Source organism: Choristoneura fumiferana, chromosome 13 (assembly GCF_025370935.1).
Source record: "Choristoneura fumiferana chromosome 13, NRCan_CFum_1, whole genome shotgun sequence".
Classification (NCBI taxonomy): domain Eukaryota; kingdom Metazoa; phylum Arthropoda; class Insecta; order Lepidoptera; family Tortricidae; genus Choristoneura; species Choristoneura fumiferana.
In genome coordinates this window covers 4,066,854-4,079,455 of record NC_133484.1, presented here as the reverse complement: position 1 = coordinate 4,079,455, position 12,602 = coordinate 4,066,854, and the positions used below count along the sequence as shown (strand labels likewise).

The window sequence follows — 12,602 nt, the reverse complement described above, 5'->3', positions numbered from 1 at the left end:
GTCAGAGATGTGTCTTCGAGTGCCAACCCACGGCTGTTTACTTGATGTCAAACCATTGGTTAGAATGTGATCAGAATAGGGACATCAAAGAAAGGTATTTGGATGATATGGTCTTGTTGAATAGAGATGTAAATGTGACTCTGCGTCGACCGCTTTCAGAAGAAGCGATTCTGATTTACAACTTCATTAGACAGGCCTTTGCATCCAGACACTAACCCCCTGTTTTACCGTCCATTGAGTAAATTTATTTGACGGATAAATGTGATGCCGTCTCTGTTTGTTTTGTTCGAATAGACGGAGACGGCAGCATATTTATCCGTCAAATAGAATTAATCAATGGGTGGTGAAACAGCCCCTTAGTTTCGGTATAAGGGAGTGTAACTGTCTGAGGCTCGCCATGAGGCTGACATAGTCGCAGTAGGTGCTAAAGCCTCGTTAATAGTAGATTGATAAACAAGGGTTGTAAGTGATCAATGACACCGTTATATTATATGCACACTTCCGCAATTTGTAACAGAGGTAGAAAATTTTTCGCGCCAAACCGTCTTTTGTTTTTTTTTAATGGCCTCGCGCTCTTTGGCTTTGGCACATTCAGCCAGCACTGGCCAGCAGCATTATGCCAGCATGGAGGTTTGGAGGTAAGTTAAAATCTCCTTGTTTACCAGTTCGTGAATACAAAGGAGCACCATTCGATTTTTAAATTTATTTACATCCCTAAAGATGTAAATCAAATTTACAACACGGATTTCAAGTTAAATGCAACCTACTTTCAGAGCTTACGTGATGAAAAATACATATAAGATAAAAAAAAAACACTGGGTGGACTTTTAACGTTCATCCTTATTTAATCTACTTACTAATCGACAGGCACTTCAGCAGAACTTGTCCCAGCCGCAAGGCGACCACCACGCGGTGACGTCATCACCCCCCAACATTACCGTGGAGACGCTCCGCATAGATCTCCGCGACGTGACGTCACAGCGTGACACTGCGCAGGCCGAGTTGCGGGAGCGTGACGCGCGCATACAGCGGCTGCTTGGCGAGTTACAGGGCTTGGTATGACCGTGGAATATAACTATGCAGAATTGGCTAGTGTCTTAAAAGGGTCGATATCGGAAGTATGCTTGTCAGAATGTATCGTTTGTCATAACTTTATTTTTTTCTGAATCCAATAATGAAGGTTAGAATTGTCATAAAACAAACCTAACCTAAATAGGATGACTATTTAAAAATTCCAGAATACATTACGGTTTCAGTGGGAAAAAATTATGACAAAAAATAATTCGGACAAATATGACTTGCGAAAAGTATGCGAACTTTGGCGCACCCGTCCTAAAATTCTAATTAGTTTAATGCGTCAGTTAGGCTGTTAGTCCGCAAATGCGCTAGGCGCACTAAGTGAGCGTGTCTATCGCAGTTGCGGACAAACGCTAGGCGCACTGCGCCCCCAAATCGTCTATTTCGACTAAAAAAAAACTTTAGATGTCAATTTTGCCGTCACGATTTTGTACTCTCTCGATGTGTTCTCACGTGTTCGCCTGTTTCATAGGAGGAGCGGTACGAGGTAGCGGAAGCGATGTGTTCTGAGGCAAACGTTATGCGGTCCGCTCTCGAGGAGGTCGCCCGGGCGCTTATACAGGACTCCGAGACTGATGTGCCGACTGCGCAGCACTTGCACATGTCGGAAAGGTGATTTTATGTTTAATGATATTCTTAAGCGTATCCCGGCACATGGCGTCAGGGGAGGGCAGCTGCAGATTGTATGCTGTACAATAAGTATGTACCTATATTATGCGTTAATTTTTGAAAAAACCTCGCAAGCAGAGCAAGTGTGTATAACAAAAAAAAAGCGGAGGATAAAAAAAAAGTGACTTTCGCAGTGGCGTAGCTAGGTGGACGAGGGCCCCGGTGTATAGAAAAAGAATTGGGCCATCATCCTTCTTTCCACGAGCTTGAACTTTTATTGGCCTTCAAAAACATTTAAGTACCTAAAAAAATGGCTAGAGCAGGGACGGGGAAATAGATTCAGCGATGGGCCAAATGGATGATGGGCACGAAGTTTGAGGTCCTGGGTCGAATCCCGGCCGGGGCAGATATTTGTGTGAATAACACGAATGTTTGTTCTCGGGTCTTGGATGTGACAATTGGTGTCAATGTCCCATGATATTTATTTATTTAAATGTATTGTTTTGATGTGCTGGGTCGGTGTGAAAGATGAAGTTTTGACTGTTCATTAATTAAGCGTCGAAATAGGGCTTGAAGTTACTTGAAGACACACTCAGAGATGACGAGAACACACTCAAAGATGACGAGATGAATTTAGATGACGGGTTTTGATCGCGGGCCGGATTACATATTGTCGCGGGCCGGACTTGGCCCGCGGGCCGCTATTTCCCCATCCCTGGGCTAGAGCCTGCTCACAAAATTTTTTTTCTCTTTTCAAAGCTTAGGTTAGAGGGCTCCCTGAGGTCCGGGGCTCTGGTGCACTGCACCACCTGGCCATACGATAGCTACGCCACTGCATACTATGAAACTCGAAACTCGAAGTTCGTATAGTGTGATCCCTCTCGCTCTCGTATTAAATAGTATTAGTGTCAGAGGGACCGCACGAGACGAACTTCGAGTTTCGAGTTTCGTAGTAGCCCTGCTGGACTTACGTAATAAGTGTTATTATTTTCCACCTGCGAATCGTCAAGCGCAGCGTTGGACGTCTATCAACGAGATGGACGGATGATCTGGTTATAGCCGTGAGTTCACGGTGGATGCAGGATGTTTCCAACCTTACCAACAGGAGGTCTATGCCCAACAGTGGGCTGCGGCTAATACGGTGATGATCATTATATTCCAGGTCGCCTCGCCGCGGCGTCCCTCAGTCCGCTAACGCGACAGCATTCGCCGAGAGCACGATATCGGCCGTGCAGGCCGCGCTACACAAGTATCAGATACAAATCCACGAGCTACAGGTACTCGTATAACCACGAAACCATCTGAGCACCGCTTTTTGCTTATTTAATTATTTATTTTTGAAGTGAATATACGACTAAAATATTCTATAACAGGTAGCCGTTAGTAAAATCGAGCAAAAACGGCAAAAAGATCACGTTTGTTGTATGAGAGCCCCCGTAAATATTTATTCTATTATGTTTTTAGTATTTGTTGTTATAGCGGCCACGGTTATAACATAATCTGTGAAAATATCAACAGTCTATCACGGTTCATAAGACACCAGAGGCCGTATTGCCTACCGTTTCTGACGCTCGCGATCGCAATCAAATGACAGATGTCGCATACAAAAACTGTAATTTGATTGCGGTCGCGAGCGTCAGAAATGTTAGGCAATACGCCCTCTGGTGACGGACGGACGGACAGCGCAGTCTTAGTAATAACTAAAAACTAACTAACTAATTTGGCTCAGGGACCCAAAGAGGGTCTTGGCCTCCGAAACGAGAGCACGCCATCTGTCCCGATCGTGCGCAGCCTCTTGCCAGTCGTCGACTTGGAGACGTCGCAGATCCGCCTGGACACTGTCCTCCCAGCGGTACCTGGGTCTTAGTAATAGGGTTTCGTTTTTACCCTTTGGGTACGGAACCCTAAAAACGATCGTGATTCCGAGCATGTTAGCCAATAAGGCCTAACCTTTTAGCGTGCTTATTCGATATTGTATTGTTTGTAGGTGAAGCTACAGAACACTCGCGAGCAGCTGTCAACCAGTCGGAAGCATTGTGACGCCGCCGACGCCACCATACTGTCTCTCGAAAACAAAGTGCAGGATCTGCAAGGTATGTTGTTTATGTTTACAGCTTTGCGATGGACTCCGTATAAAACCGGCCAAGTGCGAGTCGGACTCGCGCACGAAGGGTTCCGTACCATTATCTATACAACATTAGACATTAGCAAAAAAAACGGCAAAAAATCAAGTTTGTTGTACGGGAGCCCCCCTTAAATATTTAGGGGCTGTTTCACCATCCATTGATTAGCGTTAACCGACGGTTAAATGTGACGCCGTCTCCGTCTATTCGAACAAAACAAATAGAGACGGCATTACACCTAACCGCCAGTTAACACTAATCAATGGATGGTGAAACAGCCCCTTATTCTATTTTTATTTAATTATTTGTTTTTAAAGTGATTATACAACCAAAGATTCTGTGAATATTCCAAGCGTCTACCTGTCAAATATCAAGCAAAAAACGGCAAAAAAAAATCACGTTTGTTGTATGGGAGCCCCCTTAAATATAAATTTTATTCCATTTTTAGGATTTGTTGTTATAGCGGCCACAGTAATACATAATCTGTGAAAATTTGAAGTGTCTAACTATTACGACTCAAGAGATAGAGCCCTGTGACAGACGAACGGACAGACAGACAGACAGTCAGACAGCGGAGTCTCAGTAATAGAGGTCCGTTGGCACCCTTTGCGTACGGAGCCCTAATAATAAAGAAAGTATATGGAACAAGTACCCCGCCGCCGCTTCGCCGGATGGCCAAGTGGTTAGAGAACTTGACTACGAAGCTTGAGGTTCCGGGTTCGATTCCCGGCCGGGGCAGATGAACAATACGAATGTTTGCTCTCGGGTCTTGGATGTCTAATATGTATTTAAGTATGTACTATTTATCTGTATAAGTATGTTTATCCGTTGCCTAGTATCCATAGTACAAGCTTTGCTTAGTTTGGGACTAGGTCGTTTGGTGTCAAGTGTCCCATGATTTTAATTTATTTACCTTTATTTTTTTTACATTAGTCATGTCTGCAATAAATGAAATAAAAAAAATATAACATAAAAATTCTTTCAAATAATGTAAAGTAATATAAAACTGCAAAACAAAACGAATGGCGTTAATAATCGAGTTACAATTTTTAATACTTATAATGCAAAATACCGTAACTCATAGTTATGCCAATTTACATTATCATTTATGCGAATTATTGTAATACGAATTAATAACTATGCGAAATAACGTTAAGCCAATTTGAATGAGGGTTACGTTATGCGAATATACACTCACGTAGAACGGTAGTTAGGAAGTATTTATATTAATAAAATTGGCATCATCCTTTAGGTTCACGGGATATATACAAAGTAAACTGCCTTTATATTGATCAAATTATTTTATTCATTTTTTCTTAGCAAAACTGGACCAAGCTAACGCAGACCTAAACCAGCTGTCGCAGGACAAGGAGTCGATGCAGAAGTCCGTGGAAACTTTGCGAATAGACAAGAACAATCTCGAGAGGAACCGCGTCGAGATCAATGCCATGGTACAGTAAACTTAACGATACTTAACGCTTTCAGTTCCGTCAAAGCATGTGAGCGTTTTAATGAGTTAGGCTAGCGCTGCTGTCATAATAGGGAATACAAGATATCAAAACAAATGGCTCGGTAGGGAGAAGTCAGAAACTATGAGAGATAACGAAATCTGTTCTAAGAAACCATGGCGTCGATTCTAAATTTAATAAAAATGGCATTCAATTTACCTTTGACTCTCACACATAACTAGGGATAAATAGTAGGTACTTTATCTAGTATAAAAATGATGTAAGATTATTGACATTATAAACTTCAGTAATTCAAGGATTGGTTTTAACAAATTATTATTAATATTCTTATATTTATCCTATAACTGTGTCCCACTGCTGGGCAAAGGCCTCTCCTCTTGACTTCCACATCTTGTAACAAATACTTAAAAAAAAAAAAACTGTAAATAATGTCAATTTCAGGATTTAAACTGTATGGGAAACATTTTCGCACTTCCAATAATAGGATTTAAAAGTTGTGTGGCAAAATGCGCACCGTTATCACATGCATGATTCATATTTGGCAGGTGGAATCCCTAACGTCGGACTACGAGAAACTTCAGAAGATAAATTCGCGTCTCGAGAAGACTATAGAGGCGCTTGAGACAGACAAACGGACGCTCAACGCTGAGGTGGACCATTTGCACCGCGAAGCGAGCAACAGGGAATCTATTCTGAGGTGAGTAGGAATTAGGATTAACTTAAAAAGTACCAATGATCTATATAGATGTAGTGAAAAAAAAATTTACACAGGCCAAGTCAAATTCAATCTTATGTCAATGTCATACAGGCTTTGGTGTGGAAAAACTTTTCTTACTTTAACTATACATATAATTTTTCCACACATTTGCGGAACATGGTTTTTAGTAGGTAACGTATATCTAAAATAGCCTCCTGAGTCCTGACATTTTTTAACAAACTTAGTGCTTAAGACCTAGACGTGGTTGACCTGCTTTGTTATTTTGGATATTATTTCAAAATTCTTAGAATTCTTTATTCAATGAACAATTTGTAGTTTAAAAAGTATATTCAGCCGTTATTCTTAGTGTCAATTGGTCCTTTATAAAGTACGCGAGGACTCGAGGATACATATAATAGAATTGAATAAATCTATTTAAAAATATACCTCGTTAAGTTTCTTGCCGGATTCTTTTAAAAAAAGGTTTTTCTGAACCTGTGGTAGATTGTTTTTTTGACGTTCATATGTGCCTGTTATAGCCTGAATAAAAAAATATATTTTGACTTTGACTTTTAAATTTATTTGGTGTATTTTCACACCAACTTTTATAAAAATTAGAGTTCTAACGTCCAGGTATACAGGGGTGCAAAGTATATCTATTCTAACGTGGAACTGAAGTTACGCCATTTTAAAATAAGTGAATAATAATAAATTAAATACAACCCCTGGTGAAAAAAATACTATAAGATTATTAAGAAAGAAAGAAAAGAAAGAAAATATTTATTCGTGACAAACATGAGAACAATGGATAAAAGAAATAAAAAAGAGAAAAAAAATAAGTTATGCATGTCACGAAATGGTCCCAAATCAGCAATCTGCCTGTCTTGCCAACGGCGTTGGTCTTTTCAAACCAAGTACAAGAGAACCAGTAAAATGAAGGGCTCAAAAAATTAAATGACAATTTGTAATATTTAGGCTGCATTTTATTCCACCACTTCAAGTATCGTGTTATCTGTACTTAGACAACCAGATGGCCTAGTGGTTAGAGAACCTGACTACGAAGCTTGCGGTCCCGGGTTCGATTCCCGTGTCGGGGCAGATATTTGTATGAAAAATACGAGTGTTTGTTCTCGGGTCTTGGGTGTTTAATATGTATTTATGTATGTATCTATCTATATAATTATATCTATCTGTTGCTTAGTACCCATAACACAAGCTTTGCTAAGCTTACTTTGGGACTAGGTCAATTGGTCTGAATTGTCCCGTGACATTTATTTATTAATTATCTGTTTTTATTGTTTGTAGGGCGGAAGAAGAGCGCTCGGCGCGGACGCGGTCGGAGTTGGTGACGGTGCGAGAGGAGCTGAACAAGACTTGCCTCGCGCGCGACCTCTTGGACCAGCAGAAGATGGAAGCCGACTCCATCATGTCGCAGATGGAGAAGCACAGGAGTAAGAATGTTACCTTTTTACCTGTACCTTTTAACCTTTTGACAGCCACAGCCAATCAATAACGAATAAAGACTTAAACAAGACTTGGCTGAATAAGACTTGTCGAGTACTGAACAAGACTGCCTCGTACTGAACAAGACTTGCTTCGTACTGAACAATACTTGCCTCGTATTGAACAAGACTTGCTTCGTATTGAACAATACTTGCCTCGTATTGAACAAGACTTGCCTCGTGCTGAACAAGACTTATCACGTACTGAACAAAACCTGCCTCGCACTGAACAAGACTTGCCCCGTACTGAACAATTTAAGACTTGCCTTGTGCTGAACAAGACTTGCCTGAGCAAGACTTGTCCAGTACTGAACAAGATTTGCCTCGTGTTGAACAAGACTTGTTTCGTACTGAGAAAGACTTGCCTCGTAATAAACAAGACTTGCCTCGCGCGCACCCTGCTCGACCAGTAGAAGATGGAAGCAGACTCCATCATGTCGCAGATGGAGAAGCACAGGAGTAAGACTGCGTTACCATCAGAGATGTGCGGGGATGTGTTGCGAGGAATTTGTTTGTCGTGAACCAACAGAAGCGCTTCATTTCGAAGTTAAGTAGCTCCAATGAGGGCTATCGCGTATGAATTCACCGCTAGAGGCGCTAGTGTAGCGTGATAGGTCTCAGAAATGTCAAATTTCACTGTTTTTGGGTGAGCTCTGCGGGTTTATTTATAATTAGAATAATTTTGTGAATATTTTGCAATACCTGAAATTAATTATGGCAAATATGCGTTACGGGGCAATGAATGTCTGTGTTTTGAGACAGTTTTGTCTCTAGGAAACCTTTGTCCTCCCTTTTTTCCGAACTAAACGGGACTACGCAACACTGTAGCATGCTCGATATTTTTATGGTATGGTTTTAAGGTATTAAATATGATTTAAATGTAAATTTTGTTTTGACGCCCTTAATAACAAACTAACCACTATAATTCAGGCAAGACTGTCTACAGTGGCGCCAACTGGTGAGCGCGAAAACGGTAGCCCTCATTATCCTCGCTCCGCTGAGTTGTTTCCACTAGAATTGTGCTGAGCGAGGTTAGTTAAATGAAGTGTTTCTATTGGTTCATGACACACATTCCTCCTTCTATCTCTGGTTGAAACCCAGCCTAAGACAGTTTCTACCCAGCTCAGCTTCAAGTCCAAGGGGGCAAGTCCTATTTTATTAAGGTTGGATCCCCCGTGCTTGTTTTGTCATACACTAAACCTTGCACTTTGCACGGTTAGGCTTGCGAGGTTTTTTCGAAAGATATCTCATTATACATATTGCAATGCATACAATTTCCAGGGGAGGGGGCAGCTGCCTTCCCCTGCCTCCCCCATGTTTCTAACCTTTAACATCTTTCGCCACAGCCATCCAGTAACATCATCAATACATGACCATCAATTTAACTATTTTTTTATTGATAATGGGAAACAAAAAGCGAAAAATAACATATCAATATAAAAAAAAAATGCACTAAACGTTTTTTTAATGCAGATGACCTCGAGATAGAGCTGGAGAGAACTCTACTAGAGAGGGGCGACTTGCAAGATTTAGTCGACAAGCTACAAGCAGCTATCAGAAACTTGGAGACCGATAGAAAGAAGCTGCAAGATGAAGTCAAGCACGTGAGTTTTATCTGACCCTGTCATACTTACAGCGCCGGCCTTGGGGTAGAGCAAGAGGAGCGGTCACTCTGGGCGCTAGTTGCCATTTTCCAGTGCAAAATAAAATTTCAATGGCACCTTTTGAGAGGCGCGGAAGCGGTGTAGATATCTCGCTCTACCGTAATCAAATGCTAAAGTCGGTGCAGCGTACTAAAAAGATGTAATTGGCTGTGATAGTAATAAATAATGAGTATGAGATGTCTAACAGTCATAAATCTTTAACACATTCGGCCCCGGCAACGATCCACTAAGCTCTTACGCCATGCCTACTCATATCCCACAGCAGTCACTTCTATGCCATGCTAGTGACACGTATACGTGTCACAGACGTCATACATTCCGGCGCCAGTGACACAAAGTCTTTGCCTTTTTAGTTCTTACTCCTATGCCAGTGGCACGCATGTCGTGTCAAAATAATTCGTACCACCTAAAGGCTGGCATAGCGTAGCGTAGAGAGAACATTGCCGGAGCCAAATGTGATCCATTAAGCTCTTACGCTAGGCATAGCCCATATCCCACAGCAGTCACAAATACGTGTCACAATTTAATGTATGCATACATTAAAATAGGCTTATAAACTAACTTTCGCCACGCTAGTATATCGCCTTAATGTTTGTCACTCGTTTAGCACCACCCAGACACGTGCATTGTGTGGGTTTCTCCTGCGGACGCGAGTAACAATCGTCCCCCATACGTGTCACTGGAATAGGAGTAAGAACTAAAAAGTCGCAGACGTCACTGGGGCTGAACGTGTTAAATTTACCGCTTTTACTGATGCCTATGGCGGGTTTTGAGTAGGCAGCGCTAGTGCTGGTGCCGCGCTGCTGCAATCTACCCTATGTTCGCCAATGGGCTGATACGTATTTCATCCTGGCCTACAGCTGGAAGACGAAAAGTCTTCTCTCTCCAGCCAATCATCAGAGCAACTTGGAGACCTGAACTCTCTCCGCAAAGAGCTGCTCTCGGCGGAGCAGACCCGGATGGAGCTGGAGGCTGACAAGGCGTCTCTCCAGGAGAAGATTAAGTTCGTCGAGGCGGACCGGGAGAAAGTGGAGATGGAGTTGCGACAGGTTGTAAGGTTAGTGGGAGTTAATATACAAGGTGTTAAATATCAAAACATATCACTTTACGTCAACAATCTGACAGTTACGAAGACCTTCATTTTACTTTGTAATCCTTCTGAGAAGAGGCTTGTGCCCAGCATTGGGACATTATATAGACCGAGATGATGTTAATGATGATTCTGTAACTGACTTTTCCCTGCAGAGAGCGCGGCGAGCTGAGCTCCCAGCTAACAGCCATGGTGCGTAAGAAAGACACCCTCAATGAGGAAATAATGCGGCTGCAGCAGCGGCTGGAACAGGCCAACGAAACCATCGGGAGGATCAATCGGGCGCTGGAGGACCATGTTAAGGATGGGGAGGAGAAGCAGGTGAGGTAGACAGGCAGGTCAGGAAACTTGTACTGTCGAAGTACTTATAGCCGAGTTACATCGAATACAAATAAAATGGCGGCATTACAAAAAAAAATGGATCGAGGATACATTTTAGAGATTTATTAACATCACAAAAAATATACAATATATTATATAAAAAATTTAAATGTATCTATTAATACTTAACTAAAATTATTCTCTTTATTTGTAAATTCAACGTTTCATAGAAAGATGGGGTTTTAGAAAAAAAAAAATCTATCACAAATATGTAACAGAAGGCACATATTTATTAGTTAGCATTTGTTTAGATATTACTGAGAGGCTTGCTCAGATTGATATGACAGGTGACATGTAACGTGTACATTATAGCTTGGGATGATGATGATGATATTTCTTCCACGCAGATACTAATAGACAGTCTAGACAAAGACAAGCAGCATCTACAAGAGCAGTTGGCGAGCGTGCGCGCCGAGAAGGACGCGCTGGAAGCAGTGCTGTTTGACACGGCCAACTTGTTGGACGACGCGGAGGCGCGACGCGCCAAGCTGGACCGCGACTTACAGGACGCTATGGTTCAACAGGAGAACCACAAAGGTAGGATACATACGGGTGTCTCTGACAAATACAAGCAGCGTCTACAAGAGCAGTTGAGAAGGACGCGCTGGAAGCAGCGCTGTTTGACACGGCCAACTTGTTGGACGACGCGGAGGCGCGACGCGCCAAGTTGGACCGCGACTTACAGGACGCTATGGTTCAACAGGAGAACCACAAAGGTAGGATACATACGGGTGTCTCTGACAAATACAAGCAGCGTCTACAAGAGCAGTTGAGAAGGACGCGCTGGAAGCAGCGCTGTGACACCGCCAACTTGTTGGACGACGCGGAGGCGCGACGCGCCAAGTTGGACCGCGACTTACAGGACGCTATGGTTCAACAGGAGAACCACAAAGGTAGGATACATACGGGTTTCTCTGACAAATACAAGCAGTATCTACAAGAGCAGTTGAGAAGGACGCGCTGGAAGCAGCGCTGTGACACCGCCAACTTGTTGGACGACGCGGAGGCGCGCCGCGCCAAGTTGGACCGCGACTTACAGGACGCTATGGTTCAACAGGAGAACCACAAAGGTAGGATACATACGGGTTTCTCTGACAAATATAAGCAGTATCTACAAGAGCAGTTGAGAAGGACGCGCTGGAAGCAGCGCTGTGACACCGCCAACTTGTTGGACGACGCGGAGGCGCGACGCGCCAAGCTGGACCGCGACTTACAGGACGCTATGGTCCAACGAGAGAACCACAAAGGTAGAGTGATATTCTGCCTTTTCGCAGAAATATTATTTCAAAATCGTCGGCTAGTGTCAGGTCTCGTAACTCCGTCAGATCAGTCTTTACAGAATTTTGTGTGGAGGTTTGTTTTGGTTTTTACGGTTCCTTATAGTTTCGCCATGTCTGTCCGTCTGTCTGTCTGTCCGTCCGCGGCTAAGCTCAGAGACCGTTAGTACAAAAAGTTCTAATTTGGCATGAATATACATACTTATCAGTCACGCCGACAAAGTGGTAAAATAAAAAAATAAAAACATTTTTTTAGTGTCCCATAGACGTAAAGTGGGGGTGATTTTTTTTTCTTGGCTAACCCAATAGTGTGGAGTATCGCTGGATAGGTATTTTAAAACCATTGAGGGGTTGCCAGGACGATTTTTCGGTTCAGTGATATGTTTGCGTAATATTCAACTTTAAAGTGTAAAATTTCATTAAAATCAAGCGCCCCCCCCCCCTCTAAAATCTAAACTGTTGGGTGGCAAAATGTGAAAAAATTCAGGATGCTAGTGAATACATCAAATTTACAAGAAAAATTATTACGGCTAAGATTGTGAGCAAATAGCAGCCTGAGGTAAAAAATATACCTAAACTTGGAAGATTCAGTACACAATACGAAATCCTTAGAAAAATATTATTTGTTTTTTCGTAATGGCTACGGCTATCTTGGGCGCGTCCGACACGCTCTTGGCCTGTTTTTTGAGATTATGGCTTGGTAATAAGACCTT

At 42.4% G+C, this 12,602-nt stretch overlaps 1 protein-coding gene across 1 annotated transcript in view; it reads left to right on the top strand.

Moving 5' to 3' along the window:
* Root (ciliary rootlet coiled-coil, rootletin) overlaps nt 1-12,602 on the top strand; it is a 98,553-nt gene that overhangs the window by 45,804 nt on the left and 40,147 nt on the right. Inside the window, 12 exon segments of the mRNA XM_074096877.1 lie at nt 868-1,056; nt 1,550-1,689; nt 2,849-2,963; nt 3,674-3,779; nt 5,130-5,260; nt 5,824-5,975; nt 7,281-7,426; nt 8,951-9,081; nt 10,002-10,198; nt 10,387-10,552; nt 10,960-11,149; nt 11,203-11,682. Of these exon segments, the coding sequence (XP_073952978.1) occupies nt 868-1,056; nt 1,550-1,689; nt 2,849-2,963; nt 3,674-3,779; nt 5,130-5,260; nt 5,824-5,975; nt 7,281-7,426; nt 8,951-9,081; nt 10,002-10,198; nt 10,387-10,552; nt 10,960-11,149; nt 11,203-11,682 (2,143 nt within the window).